This window comes from Peromyscus californicus, unplaced genomic scaffold, assembly GCF_007827085.1.
Source record: "Peromyscus californicus insignis strain IS unplaced genomic scaffold, ASM782708v3 Scaffold_10__1_contigs__length_136768540, whole genome shotgun sequence".
NCBI classification, from domain to species: Eukaryota; Metazoa; Chordata; class Mammalia; order Rodentia; family Cricetidae; genus Peromyscus; species Peromyscus californicus.
The window spans coordinates 111,389,257-111,405,137 of record NW_026294391.1 but is presented as its reverse complement, the minus strand read 5'-3'; the positions used below and the strand labels follow the sequence as shown (position 1 = coordinate 111,405,137).

At 39.5% G+C, this 15,881-nt stretch overlaps 1 protein-coding gene across 6 annotated transcripts in view; it reads left to right on the top strand.

Annotated features, from left to right (window-relative positions):
- Positions 1-15,881, top strand: part of Enox2 (ecto-NOX disulfide-thiol exchanger 2) — a 290,736-nt gene that overhangs the window by 227,615 nt on the left and 47,240 nt on the right. For all 6 annotated transcript variants that reach the window (XM_052739180.1, XM_052739190.1, XM_052739171.1 and 3 more), the window contains 2 exons: positions 1,954-2,109; positions 10,288-10,494. In XM_052739180.1, coding sequence (XP_052595140.1) covers positions 1,954-2,109; positions 10,288-10,494 — 363 coding nt within the window. The remainder of the gene's footprint in view (positions 1-1,953; positions 2,110-10,287; positions 10,495-15,881) is intronic.

The window sequence follows — 15,881 nt, the reverse complement described above, 5'->3', positions numbered from 1 at the left end:
CAGTCTTCATTCTATTTACTCCTCATAGCTCCCTGGATGGTAGCAGATATAAACCATACTGCAGCTGATAAAATGGAAGTTCCTATTGCTAAGCAAATGATAAAAAGGAGAACGTGTCTCCATGATCCCCAAAAGTGCCTATTGTTGTCACTATAATGTAAAAAGAAAGAAAAGGTACAAGGGACAACAAGAAGCCTTGTCAGAATGGAGCCAAAGATGTGTACTGGAAACCAATGGAGATGTGATCCTTAGACAAAGCAGAGGAATGCTATAAAAGATACTGAATGTCGCTAATTGGACTCCCAGAGATCCACCCTGGGCCTAGCTGTGGATCTCTGCATCCAGATCCCTCAGTAGTTGGATGGGGTTTCTAGCACGACAATTAGGGTGTTTGGCCATCCCATCACCAGAGTAGGTCAGTTCGGGCTGTATCTCGACCATGGCCAGCAGTCTGTTGTGGGGGTATCTTTGTGGATTTCTGTGGACCTGTCTAGCACTTTGCTTCTTCCTATTCTCATGTGGTCTTCATTTACCATGGTCTCCTATTCCTTGTTCTCCCTCTGTTGTTGATCCAGCTGGGATCTCCCGCTCCCCCAAGCTCTCTTTCCCTCGACCCTCGCCCTTCACTACCTCCACTCATGTCCAGGCTGTTCATGTAGATCTCATTCCATTTCTCTGTCATTGGGCGATCCCCATGTCTTTCTTGGGGTCCTGCTTTCCAGGTAGCCTCCCTGGTGATGTGAGTAGCAGTCCAGTCATCCTTGTTCCACATCTAGTATCCTCCTATGAGTGAGTACATACCATGTTTGTCTTTCTGAGTCTGGGTTACCTCACTCAGGATGATTTTTTTCTAGATCCATCCATTTGTCTGCAAACCTCATGATATCATTGTTTTTCTCTGCTGAGTAGTATTCCATTGTGTATATGTACCACATTTTGTTTATCCATTCTTCAGTTGAAGGGCATCTAGGTTGTTTCCATGTTCTGGCTGTTACAAACAATGCTGATATGAACATAGCTGAACAAGTGCTCTTGTGGTGTGGTTGAGCATTCCTTGGGTATATGCCCAAGAGTGGTATAGCTGGATCTTGGGGGAGATGGATTCCCAATTTTCTAAGAAAGCGCCATATTGACTTCCAAAGTGGTTGTACAAGCTTGCATTCCCACCAGCAGTGGAGGAGAGTTCCCCTAGCTCCACATCCTCTTTAGCGAGAATAAGGAGGGTTTATATGAGCGAGAATTGTTGAGACCAAGGTTGGATAAAGCACAGGGACAAATAGCCAAACAAATGGAAACACATGAACTATGAACCAATGGCTGAGGGGTCACCAACTGGATCAGGCCCTCTGAATGGGTGAGACAGTTGATTGGCTTGATCTGTTTGGGAGGCATCCAGGCAGTGGGACTGGGTCCTGTGCTCATTGCATGAGTTGGCTGTTTGAAACCTGGGGCCTATGTAGGATCACTTGGCTCGGCCTGGGAGGAGGGGAATGGACCTACCTGGACTCAGTCTACCAGGTTGATCTCAGTCCGCGGGGAAGGCTTTGCCCTGGAGGAGGTGGGAATGGGGGATGGACTGGGGGGAAGGTGAGGAGGGCGGGAGGGGGGGAGAACAAGGGAATCCGTGGCTGATATGTAGAACTGAATTGTATTGCAAAATAAAAATAAAAAAATTAAATAAAAAAAAAAGATACTGTCTTTTTTTGATAAAGTCATGTCAAACAGACATGACTAGTGACATAGTCTGGGATCAAACAAAACAATACTACATCATGAAAGAAGAGTGCACAGATATATATATGATAATTAAGACTAAAAATGTTAACTATGAAGAGGCATTTGTTTGTTTTGCCTTGTTTTACAAAGACTTTTTGATTTGATATTTATAACATTCTGCCTCCATTTGACCTTGCCTGCTATCATTTATTGCCCTTTTTTTGTCTTCTTTTTCAGACTTCGATCCTGCCCTTGGAATGATGACTGGAATACCGCCAATAACTCCAATGATGCCTGGTTTGGGAATAGTCCCTCCACCAATTCCTCCAGATATGCCTGTAGTAAAAGAGATCATACACTGCAAAAGCTGCACTCTCTTCCCTCCCAACCCAAGTACTAGCCTGCTTTTTGCTTTTGGTTGTTGTTGTTTTGTTTTGAATATTTAAGCCACAGTGTTTTAGAGTTTCTTCTTTTTTAAAAGAATTCCTAAGGGCTTCGTGGCTGTAGATACAGAAGCTTCCCCTAGACAAGAGAAATGGAAAGTTGTTCTCTTACTAGGAAAGGCTAAATGTTATGTACAGAACAGGGGATGTTTGTGTGCTGCTTGCAGTACAAGTGGTGCAATGTGCCTAATGCCATCTGACAGGGAATTCAAGTGTGTTAGTACAGAAGGAGGCACCCAACACAAATTGATCAACACTATCATTTATAGCTTTTTCTTTTTATAACTGATCCACATACTAGTGATGGCAGAAACTGAATATGGTCTGAGCCCACTTGAAGCCTTTGCCTGTGAGAATATGCATCTAGTGCTAGGCAGCCTCCATTGCTACAAGCTAGTCACACCACCATCACAGTCATTCCACTGACTGCTGTTCACCTTATATACTCCAATATACAGTGAGGTGAAATTCATTACCTTGGAAGGGCAAAGAGGAATGTTGAGACTAAGTCAGACTACTTGTATCCATGCAGTCATGCAATCCATATAAAAATGTTTAGAGGATCCAGCTTGCTGGTAAAGAATAGGCTTTTCTGTAGACTTACTTTAACATGTCTATAGTATTCAGGTGGCTGTTTCAGCTAAAATTTAATAGCACTAATCTAATTTTTTTCCAGATCCATATTTTAAATAATTAGAAACTATTCCTCCATGTGACCCAAGCCTTATTAATGTTTTTCCTAGAGCCTAGTAGTACTGCATGGCATGTCAACGAAGCTCCTGCTGTGGTGCTCAGATTAGAAATGTTGGTTTAAAAATCCATCTGGCTATTTAGACCATAGATCAAATGAACTTGCCTCATCAAGATAAATAGGAGCCTTTAACGTATGTCTTCAGACAAATATTTCATCCTCTACCATAAATAGGAATCAGTTCATCATGAATCAGATGCTGCCAGGGACCCAGATTCTATTTAGTGTGACTCGCTCATAACTGAGAGGGTTCTAGAGTCAGTCAGAGTTGGCTTGACAGGTCCTTTTGGCCACTTTTGCAAGTGAAAAATGATCTTAGTGCCTTCTGGGCTTTAACTGAGTTGTTAACAGGGTACATCTTTTCAGATCACTTAGAAACCTAGGAGGCCAGCATCTAAGAAGACTGTATTTAGAAGAGTATTTTGTTCTGAAGAGAATTAGGGAATAAAGAAGAAATTAATCTTTTATAGCACTCTCTTGACAACTCACATAGCCATTCCTGGATTTTGGTTTTATGCATAGCTGGAAAAACAATACCATTAATCCCTATCTCTTACTCTTAGTTCCACTGTCCCAACATACACCATGTCCCTATTCTGCCCTTTCTTCCAGCATTTTATGTTCAGATTAGAGAAAGATGAACATCCTCAATAATTCCTTTATCATGTAAAAACAACTCCCGAATGTAGGCATTGCCAATATTAAAACTGAAAAGGCAGAGTCCTGCTGATTTAATCATTCATGTATTATGTGAACAGCCTGTGCTAGACTTTCATTATTTTAGTAAAGTCTAAGCTAGCAGGCTGGCTCATAACCTGTATTGTCCAGGGTGGATGCAATAGATGTTCAGCTTAAAGATCCAGTTTCTAAGTCTCCAGAGAATAGCACAAGTATCCTGTTTTTGTTTTTCTTTTTTTTTTGACACATAGACTGCATTATTAAACAGTCTCTGAATGTCAAAACATGTCTTAAAGAGGTTGTAACTTCATATTCTATAGTAAAAAAAAAATAAGTAAATTTCTCAAACACATTTTTACCTTTCTCTTCCTGCAGCCATGGTTCCTCGGTTCTGATTTGGAAGGGCCACAGAGTAAGAAGGCAGCATTTACCCAACAGCCCAATCATTTCCTTCTTCATCTTTGTACTAAGGAAGGCTGACAGGGCAATTAATGCCAGTAAATGAGTGGCTTCTGGGAATGAATCTGCTTTAGAATTGAATTGAAAAATAACACTCCCATGAAGCTTAAATCAGACTGGTGTTTTATTTGCTTTTTAGAAATGGATTTTGTTTAAAGGGAGGTACTCAGATTAATTGTGTACAAAAAAGCACCTAGCTAAGGCATCTCTCTCTTAAATCTTTGCTGAAAGTGTGACAATTGTACCATTTTTATTAACAGTGAGAACTTGTTTTTATAAAAGTTAGACAGGAAAGCAGGCAGTTGATATGGCTTGAACCCCTTATCATCTCTAGGGCCAACCAAACCTAATTTATTATAAGGCCTTGATTAAAAGCCCCACTACTTACTCCTGCCCGTATCTAGTATATTCTCTTATATTCAGCGGCCTCTGACTCCAAAGCCTCTCTCAGCACTAATATCCTATTATTCAGAGATAATCTCAGTGTCTTTAGTCACCATTCAGAATGCTTCTAACTCTTGTTGCTTTATTAGAAAATAAAAATATTATTTCCTTCCCCTATCCCACCAGACTATCCTGCTAAGAGCTTGCCACATAAATAGAACTATAACATTATCCTAGGGCTCTGAATTCATAGTCTAACTTAGAGGTTTTTAATCTTCCTAATGCTGTGACCCTTTAATACAGTTCCTCATATTGTGGTGACCCCCAACCATAAAATTATTTTTGTTGCCGGGCGGTGGTGGCGCACGCCTTTAATCCCAGCACTCGGGAGGCAGAGCCAGGCGGATCTCTGTGAGTTCGAGGCCAGCCTGGTCTCCAAAGCGAGTTCCAGGAAAGGCACAAAGCTACACAGAGAAACCCTGTCTCGAAAAACCAAAAAAAAAAAATTATTTTTGTTGCTACTTCATAACTGTAATTTTGCTAATGTAGATGTAACGGTCTTGTTAAATAAAAAACACAGAGCCAAATGCAGAGTTAAAAGCCCAAGAGGTCAGAACAGTAGCTAAGAGCTGAGACTAAAACCGCCTTCTTACCACCCACTGCTGCTGCTGTCCTTCCCCTGAGAAAGAGCTACTTCCTGTGTGTCTGTCTTTTTATTGACTTTCTGTTCTGCCTTCTCATTGGTTATAAACCCAACCACATGATCTCCTCATCATTGCCTGTCTATACAGGCCTCCAGGTCTCTGTGGTTGGTATTGAGATTAAAGGCGTGTGCCTCCATGCTGGTGGTGTCCTTGAACACACAGAGATCTGTCTGTCATGTGATCGGGATTAAGGGCATGTGTTACCACTGCCGGACTTCTGCTATGGCTTGCTATTAGCTCTGACCCCCAGGCAACTTTATTTATTAACATACACATAAAATCACATTTCAGCACAAATAAAGTATCACCATATGCTACTGTTATGAATCATAATGTAAATATTTATGTTTTCTTATGCTCTTAGTTGACCCTTGTGAAAGGGTAGTTTGACACACAATGGGGTCTCAACCGAGACCCCAGTGGTGTAACTCCTGACCTCAGAAACCCCTCCCTGCTTTATTACTGCTTTCAGTCCATCTTTTCTACTTGCCACATACCTACCCTTTAGTCAGATTCAAGAACGCCCTGACCTCATACCCTTACCTCCAGCCCAGCTCCAAGTGTACTCTCTTCTGGAGTACTTTAGCATGGGAGGTACTGAAATTAAATCTGTAGTAAGTCCTTCTAATACATTTATATCTAGATACTAAATCCAATGGAAGCACTGGATTTTTGTTCCTTACTTTATCTTTCTGCTGTATTTAGTACTATTGACCCATTTATCCTTCTTGAAAGCTTAACTGCTTTGAAGGAATAAGAATGACTCAGACCAACCAAAGACAGAAATCAAAAATAAATATTAAAATGCAACATGATAAGGAACCCCAACATTTCAAAAAGTAAAAAAGAAAGAGGGGGCTAGGTACTATGGGTAACATGTTTGCCATGCAAGCCAGAGGACCTTAGTTTAGATCACCAGCACCACATAAAAGCTTGTGCATCTCTCCAGCACTGGGGAACAGAGGCAGGCAGATCCCAGAGGTTTGCTAGCCAACCAGTATAGTTAATTAAGGAGCTTCAGGTTCAGTGAGACCCCCTTATCCAAAAAAGGCAGATATTAATAGAGGAGCATCACCCTCTAAAGCACACTACCTGGTGTCTCAGTTTCTTTACCTGTAAACTAAGGATATTGGGTTACATTAGCTTAGATACCTCTAGCTTCACTCAGCTGTAAAACTATAGTTACTACATTTTAAAAACTACCACTATAAGTATTTCTCTAGGTAAAACTCCTCAAAACATACTAGAAAATCAAAAGAAGTTGCCTTGTAATACATGGAGCTTTTTACATTTGCTGGAGCAGGCAGAATACCTTAACAGTTAAGTACTTTGTCTCTGAAATAACACAGGCCTTGTTTCATAGCTCAGTTTTCCACCTCTTTTTAGCCATGAGATGTTAGTAAGTAACTGAACCTCTCTGATCAAGAGTAGGCAACATAAGACCTAATGTAAAACTTCAACAGAATTTACTAAAGGGGAGAAGACCAAGCACTGGACTCCTATTCCCAGGATTTGGAGTATAGCAAAAAGATAGCTGCCTACAGCACCCATGCTTTTTCCACAGGATAGCTATCAAAGAGTTCCTGCTTCTCAGTTGGTGGTTTTCTCCACTGAGAGAACAGAGCAATAGCATCTCTCAGAACGTCAGTTTCATCACGGTTTTTCCCTTCCACTGTAACACCTTCTGTACGGACAGGTTAGATTTTGAGTCTATTGGAAGGAACAGTGAATGAAGAATGAATGATGAAATGTCATCTGCTGCTTGTGTGCAGACACATGTGAAAACACCCAGGAACGAGAAAAAGCAATTTTTTTTTTCATTTTGCCATATCAAAAGAGACAGAACCCATTTTGCCTCTGAAAGCTGGACTCTATAAAGAGAATTAAAATAAATGAGTAAATTGGGCATTAATAACCATTTTCCAGCCTTCTGATTGTTTCCAATTAGCTGAGATTACATTAAAAATGTGTCTGACCTCTACTGATTGTCTGTAAGGCCTTCGCTCTTGGGCTGTCTAATAGAATCTACTCACAGACTTTGCATTATATACATTCTGACAAACCAACTCAGTATTCTCTGATGCTCCTCTGAAAAGCAGGATGTTACACAAATGGTTTTTGGTCCTTTGTTTTGCTCTCTGCCTCCCTTCTTAAAGACCAGCAATGGATTCTGATCCTAATACTGATAGTCTTAACACACTCCCCAGAGTGGATGCTTGGATGTAATTAGAATTGCTAGAAGCTCCTCCTTTTCCATTACCAAAGACTAGTTCTTTATTCTTCCAGTTATCTTGCATCTTTACATGAACTTTTCTTTGTCATGATACTGAGTGATGATTTAGGTACTACAGGGCCTAGCACATTGCCTAATGAATAGGTCGAGTTTAAATTTGTCCTCCTGTGGGATTCTTATTACTGTGTACTGATCACTGTATTTCAGTAAGATTAGAAAATCAGGCCTAGACAACAAAGCCATTGAACTGTTAATTAATGAAGACAGTCCAGCCCTTTCCCTGCTTACAGGCTTGTACTTAAGTCTCAGCAAATGCTATGAAAGAGGTCTTCTATATTACTTAAGGAAAACAGATGCATCCCTGGCATTCTTAACATTATTCTTAGTGGATTTTATGCTCCATTACTTAACGGAAGTCACCACAAAAGAATTACAATATCTGAAGAATGGTTTCATCACAAAATGTTAACTCCCACAAATGTAGTCAGGGGATGGACATTTCATTCTGGGTATTATAGGTAACTTCCAGAATAACAACATATTCCTTAGTCTGATAGTAGGCATAAACTAAATTCAAGTCATGTAACAAAGGTGATTTTTGCTTCATAAAAGCATTATTTACCATGCAGCTCCTTTAAAAGTAAGTTCCAAAAGCCTTTTTTATTCTAAAATAGGACATTATTTTAAAGCTTTTTGTTTGAAAACAACTCTATCTAAACAGATGGTCTTAAAAATTCATTACCTGTGTATACAGTGGCTTGGTTGTATTCTGTGGTCAAAGCTGCATGCATCTTCATGACCTCAAGCTCAGATTTATCCGGGTAAATCAAGGGGGTTTGTATTTCACAGGTCTGGGTCCTCACTAACACTGTACTCCAGACATATGGTAGAGTATTAAAAAGCACCAGATTGGGAATTAGGAGACCTGGGTTCTATAATAAATATTAACATTGTAATGACTACTATTTATTAGGAAGCTAAGAAGTGCTAGGGTTTGTACAACATCTAATATGGTCAATGTAGTATCAATAGTCATACAAAAAAAAGGTTTAAGATAGGGAATGGTATCCCTATTTAAAAAATTGAAAATGGGAGTTTTCATAGGTTGTGTGTAACTAACTTCTCCATGGTCACAGAGATACTGAGTAAGATTTAAATGCAGGTTTTCCAGTTCTAAGTTTATGATATCTTTATCTAATGTGATGTCTTTGAGATACTTCATTCAGCCAAGAATTTTCCTGTGTAATATCAGAAGTTCAGAATACTCAGTGACTTTCAGCCCTAACTACATACTAAGTCTGCCTGATAAGCTTAAAAAAAAAAAAAAGCACAGGCTATACCCTGAACTAATTAAATCGGACTTATTGATATGGGACCAGGCATTATGTGCTGAACTCCCAAGTTGATTCTTTCTTGCTACCAGAGTTAAGAATAACTGGAACTATGATGGCAACACTATTTTCCAGTTGTTAAAAATCCTAAGTCTAAAGCAATTTTCAACCCCTTTCTTACATTATTGCTAAATGACAGCATCACTTAGTAGTCGTAAGTAAGATAGTTCAGACTCCTGCCTACTCTAACATGTTCTCTTTCCCTGTAAACTTCTCATATGAAACACAAAAGGAAAAAATGAAACAGTGAGTTCTTAAAATTATAGACTTCAAAAGTTAGCAGTTTGTAAGTTCTCCCATTGTCCTCTTTATTAACTAAGTAAGGGAGGAGTGTCATCATGAAAACCTTGGTCTTCTCGGCCACCCCAATAAGACAGGCAACAGTAGCAAAGCGAGGTTAGTAGGGAAACTGCTAACCAAGGAAGCTCCCAAACTAACTCTTTGCCAGCTTGGACAAGACTCAGGTAGAAGCTCCGTCCTCGTCTGTGAATGAGACTCATTTATTTTCACAAGGGACCTGTAATCCCTGCTTGTTGAGCTTCCAAATCTTGAGCTGGGAGAATTGTTCAGAGCTGAATCAGAAGAATGGATTACACAAAATAAATCCTTGCAGACACAAACCAACACTAGGAAGAAAAAAAATGGCCAAGATGCTTTGTTTTGTTGGGCTTTGAACTGTAGGATTTCACTTTAAAAAATGCTTTGACACATATAAAGAGTAATAAGGAGCTGACAGATCGAACAAGCTTTATGTGTACAATGAGTGGAAAGCACTTTTTAAGCAGAGGGAGAATCATCTCATTAGGGATATTTTTAATGACTCTCTGTGGCAAGATTTATCTCACTTTAGTTAATGGTTTTCCCAGCAAGCTTAGAGTCTCTGCTGTCTTATGCCCCTTTAAAATGCTACAGGATTGGCTTTGGACCTCACTACTCCAGCAAGAAATTAGAGGAAGGGCTTATTTGTATTCATATTTTTAAATCCCTAAAAATATAAAAAGGGTTCTTTGTGCTCTAATTTCTTTAACCAAGCTCTTCTAACAGCTATAAATGCTTTTGTAAATATTTACCTTGTAATTGTCAAATTTGTCATGAACCACTTCTTTCAATAAACATAAATAGAATGTAGTAACTGCCAACTGAATTAAGCAGACTCTCTTATCAGGGACTTTAGGGCTTCTGAATGCAATTAGTTAAACTAAGTGAAATTTCCCCTCCTTACTATCCTTAATACAATTGACCAAAAAATTGACATTACAAGCTTATCACAGCAAAAGTAAGGAACACAACTAAAGCTCTCTAGATAGGACAGACAGAATGGGTCTTCATTCTATAGCAACCACAGTCACAAAAGTCATCAGATAAAATGTTTTTCAGGATCATGCAATAAATTTTCTGTGGAGCAGAGACAAGCACGGAGGCTACAGTTTTTTGAGGGGACAATAAGACCCCTGAAAAAAGTCAGGTTTCAAAGAGGTGTGTCCCAAGAAAGTATTTTTATTTCAGATTTTTTTGCCTTCAAATTTAGATCTCCCACCACCTGCAACACGAGAGAGACCACCAGGATGTAAGACAGTATTTGTGGGTGGCCTGCCTGAAAATGGGACAGAACAGATCATTGTGGAAGTATTCGAGCAGTGTGGAGAAATCATTGCTATCCGGAAGAGCAAAAAGAACTTCTGTCACATTCGCTTTGCTGAGGAGTATATGGTAGACAAAGCCCTCTATCTGTCTGGTAAGTTGATATGTGGGGATTGTGCTCACTGAGCACAATGCAGAGATCTGTGAGCACAGTATTTGGGTCATTAGCAGAAGTGTGTAAATGAAAAGGCACTCCCTCTGCCCTAAAAGATAGAAAAGGCATGTTACCTCGTCCCCAACCTTCCTCCTTAAAGCCATCAGAAGTTCTAAACTATCTGGAAGTAGCTAGACTTTACATGTGGCATTAAAGATGTGAATGATAGGCTCTGCCTCTCAGTGTCACATCCCAATTCTTCCTGTATACATATCCCAAATACACAGTAAATTTTAGGTCCTAGAATGTGCCACAATGTTTTATGTCTATCCCTCTACTGTAATTATTTTGTCTATGTATGCCAATCCAACAAACACACACACACGCACACGCACATGCACATCATGCACGCACACTCATACCCTAATGCTACAGCTCAGATATAAACTCTCTGGAAATCTTTCTCTAATTTATCTATTCAATATGTCCCAAGATGGTTAGGTACCCTTTCCTGAGTGCACCCATAGCACTTTATACTGTATTCTAACATGTCATCTATTACACCATTCTAGAACTCATGCTTCTACATCCATCTGATAAGGCACACTCACTACTAGTAATAATGATGGCTGACAGTAACAGTTACCATAGGGAAGGGAAAGATAGTAGAAAAGGGAGTGAAAGAGGGACGGAGAGAATATGAATATTTCTGAATCCTAGTGGGGATAACCAGAAAAGTAAAGGTAAATTGTATTTTACATTTATCAGTGGTGTGGTGTGTGTGTGTGTGTGCATGTGCACACGCATGGACATGTGTATGTGTCATGGCCTGCATTTTGAGGTCAAATAACAATTTACAGGAGTCAGTTCTCTCCTTCTATCACATGAGTTTCCAAGGATCAAACCCAGTTCCTTGGCAGCAAGTGCCTTTAACAAAGAGAAAGCATTTGCTAGTGAACTGTTGTGGTAGCTTGAATGAAATTGGCCCCCATAGGCTCATATATTTGAATACTTGGTCCCCAATTGGTGGAAATATTTGAGAAGGATTAGGAGGTGTGGCCTTATTGGAGGAGATGTGTAATTGGAGGCAGGCTTTGAAGTTTGAAAGCTCATGACCTCCTAGTTAGCTCTCCCTACCTCCTACTTATAGATAAGAATGTAAGCTTTTAGCTATTACTCCTGCCTGCCTGCTGCCATGCTCCACACCATGATGGTCATGGCCTCTAACCCTCTGAAACTGTAAGCCCCAATAAATTCTTCTATAAGTTTCATTGGTTGTCATGTCTTGTCATAGCAATAGAAAAGTAATTAAGACAACAGTGAAACAAAGAAACATATGAGCAAAATTACAAAAGTAGAAAAATTTGGCAAACATTCAAGAGACTATCGGTGGTGATTTGTATATTAAGCAGGCATGAGAGAGGGTTGGAAAACATCAGTTGTTAGCCTACATTGAAAGGTTTAGCAACTGCATTTTTACTCCACAGGTAATAGGGAGTAAGGAAGACAATTTTGAACAAGAAAAATGATTGTCTCCGAAAGATTAATCTGGCATTTCTGTGTAAAAGTGGATTAGAGGGAAGAAGCGAAAAGAAGAGAGGAGGTCAGTTTAAAGCCCGCTGCAATAGGCCAGGGAAAAGGTAGATAGAATTTGCAAAAGTAGGCCAGGAGCATGGGGGGAGGGGGAGGGGGTGTGAGATGCAGAATGCTCTTATTACAGTTGCTAAGTGCTACGGAGTCTAACTACTGAAGATTAGACAGCACTTAGCAACAATAACAAAGCAGTCCACAATAGACTATCTTAATAAGAATGTAAAGGTTTCCAAAGCCCTAAATAGTTAGACATAAAAGAAAGCATACTGTTTGGGAGGCACCCATCTGAACATGACTGAAATCTGTTCTCTGTTTACATTCACCTCCTACAAACATCCGCAGGGCTGCCAAACGGAAGGAGATGACTGGCAGTCAGTGTTGTGGAAATAACTAAATTTTGCCCTTTAAATTTGAGCATTCTCCTGGGGAAGGTCACAGGTGCCACAAATCTCTTGAATGAGATTCTTCTTTTGTTATAAATTACAAAAGAATGTGACGAAAAGAAACAAAACAATAAAAACCTATTCTAAAAGATGTTGCAGGAATGTAGGAAGAATCAGGTTTTTTGGAGTCTAGGCACCTTTAGGTCTACCTAACCCATAGCATCATAACATCTTTACTGGAGTTTATAGGGCTTGCATAGCCTCATCTCTTGTGTAATTCATTTGTGACTCCACTTTTCTAATGGCTTAAATGATTGGTAAAATGAATCGGTATGCAAGTACCCCACCAACCTGTAAAGGGTCTTAAGTTTGTTGATAAAACGTAGTTATTGTTCTAAAATAAATGTGTCACCCTTTGTGTTACTAGTCATTACCTATTATAACACTAATAGAAACATATAGGTATGATCATTGACACATAATTCCAAATATAATTGTGCAGTGTGTGATATATGATACAGATATGAAATCATCATCATGAAAAGAATTAACATGCCCTCCACTCCCTAAAGCTTCCTTTGTCCCTCTTTTGTAATTCCTTCGCCCCTCTTATTTCATTGTCAAGCAGTCACTTATCTGTTCTTTATCAGATTACTATGCATTTCTAGGAACTTCCTGTAAGTGGAATTATACATTATGTATGCTCTTCTTTCCCTTGCGGAGATTCAGATTTCCATTTGGTGTCATTTCCCCACTGCTTGAATTTCCTTTAACGTTTTTCATAGCCTAAGTCAGTTCTGATGACCCCTTTCAGAATTGCATGTTTCAGAAAGAAAGAGTCTTAGCATTCAGGAGACTAAGGGAGGAGAATGGTGAATTTCAGCCCCAGCCTAGGCTACATAACAAGAACCTGTCTTGAAAGGAAAAATGACTATTTTTGTTTGAGAAAGATATTTTTTATTGTATCTTTTGTTTTTACATTATACTTACATCATTTCCCCCTTTCTTTTCTCCAAACATCCCATATAACTTTCTTTGCTCTCAAATTCATGGCCTCTTTTTCATTAACTGTAGTTACATGCATATATGATTGTACAGATATTGTCTACATACAACCTGCTTAGTGTGTATAATGTTACTTGTATGTATGTTTTCAGGGCTGACCACTTCATATTGGATGACCAACTGGTGGAGATACACACTTTTTTATTCTTATAAATAATGCTCTTAAGCTTTGTTCTGAAATGAAAGTATGAGACTTGGGAAATCTTTATCCTTTTAAGCGTTGCTTTCTAAGTACTGTTCAGCAGGACCTAAGTAAGCCTAGGGCTAATTTTTCTTTGCTATTAAGGCAAAACCTTTCTGATTACCCAGTGCTCTGTTATGTATGAGTTTTTGTCCTCTGTCTGGTGGTAAAAGGAGCTATTTCCAGAACTGTGAGAGCTCCAGAGATTGCAACTTCTAATGTTCAGATGGTTTCCACTTACCTGTATACACATCAGTATCCCGATAAATTATTGTGACAGTCTCTGAAGATCTCTTCTACAGATCTCTTAAATTCTTTCCCTGTGCAAACTTCTTCCTTTTGATACTCTGCATTATGAACTCTGTTTACCATAGTGTTCACAGAATCCCAGGGAAGAACAGCAGGCTGAATCTGAACTTCCCATTCTGCACTGAGGCCTGGAAACCTCTGCACTGTAGCCTAGGGCAATCATAGGGAACATCTCATGTGATAGTCTCCCACTGCTCACTGCCTTCATGGTCCAGTATCTTAAACACTGTTGTTTCATATGTTTACTTTTTTTTTCCAAGACAGGGTTTCTCTGTGTATCCCTGGCTGTCTTGGAACTTGCTCTGTAGATCAGGCTGGCTTGAATTCAGAGATCTCCCTGCCTTAGCCTCCCAAGTACTGGGATTAAAGGCATGTTCCGCTGCTACCACAGGCATGTGTTTATTTTTTAAGGAGGGAGATAAGTGTGACATCCCCCCATTGCTTATCAAGGAACAAAGTCTATATTGGGCATTGCTCAGCAGAATAGAAGAAAGCTCAATAACTCTGTAAATCTAACATCCTAGATTCAAGTTCTAACTCTGCCAGTTGTACTCCACCCCCACCCCTACCCCCCAGGACCAGCTGCTTAACCTGTCTACCTTCTCTGGTGCTTATCTTTCTCTTTGGTAAAATGTTTGCCATATAGTTTGCTAAGAATGAAATGAGATGGATGTACATATAAGTATCTGTCTGACCTCCCGAAACACAAAATGTACTAAATATCTTAATGGGTTGTCAAGAAACTTTGCTTAGGTGATATAACTGGCACAAAAAGTAGAAGTAGGAAGTAGGTCCTGATTTTCTAAATCCAAGTTCTCTATAACTGTTCTAATTACATCAACATTTTTTAGTATCCCAAACTATGTACCACTACATTATATACCAACCCCCATCTATTTCATTTCTCTCCCAGAGAGGAAAGTAGTCCAGAGTCCCCAATTACATCCAGGAAACAATTTTTAAAATTTAAATTACAAGCTAATGAATTTCCATTTCACTAAAATTCTATGGGATGATATAACTTACATTTGTGAAGTTATCTAAGAGCACTATAGTTGAGAAATGCCATTTCTATTTTTCCCAGCCCTTGGTACACTATAAGGCTCATCTTTTCCTTGATGTTGTTTTGTTTTATCTTACTCTTGCATTTATATGCAAATGTATGATGTGTGTGTATGTATGCATGAGCACATTTGTGTGTGTGAAGGGGAGCATGTGTGTCAGCCCTTGTCCTCCACCTCATTTGAGACAGGATCTCTTGTTCACAGCTGTGATGCCATGGTAGCTAGCAATTGAGCTCCTGAGGATCCCCAACCCCATCTCCATCTCCCATCTCACCATAAGAGCATTTGGATTACAGATATTTGCTACCATGCCTGACTTTTTATGGGGATTCTGGGATTTGGGGGATTTGAACTCAGTTCTTCAGTTATACAGCAAGTGCTTTACTTACTGAGCCATATCCCTGAGCGCCAATGCTCACTCTTGATGTCATGTCAGATGGCAAAGTAGAGAGAAGGTTTCCTAAAATCATGATCATCCAAACCCATAGAATAGAAAACTGTTATGAAAGATGTGTTCTGCATAGTCTGGAGAATGATCTGTGATAGCCATACTTTCTGTTTTTCATGAATAAGTTTATTAAGTATATGATAAGCCAAAGAAAAGAGGAAAAAGAACAAAATACCATCAAATTTAGTACTCGAAATACCCAAAAGAAATCCACTGGGAAAGCTCCATTGAGTCCCAGGCAGAGCAGACTGTCCTCTTAGATAAGGACCCCAAGTAAAAGAACAACAGCACTAAGGTAACATGCTAAAAATGGAGACTTACAAACATCAGCAGAGACGGACTAG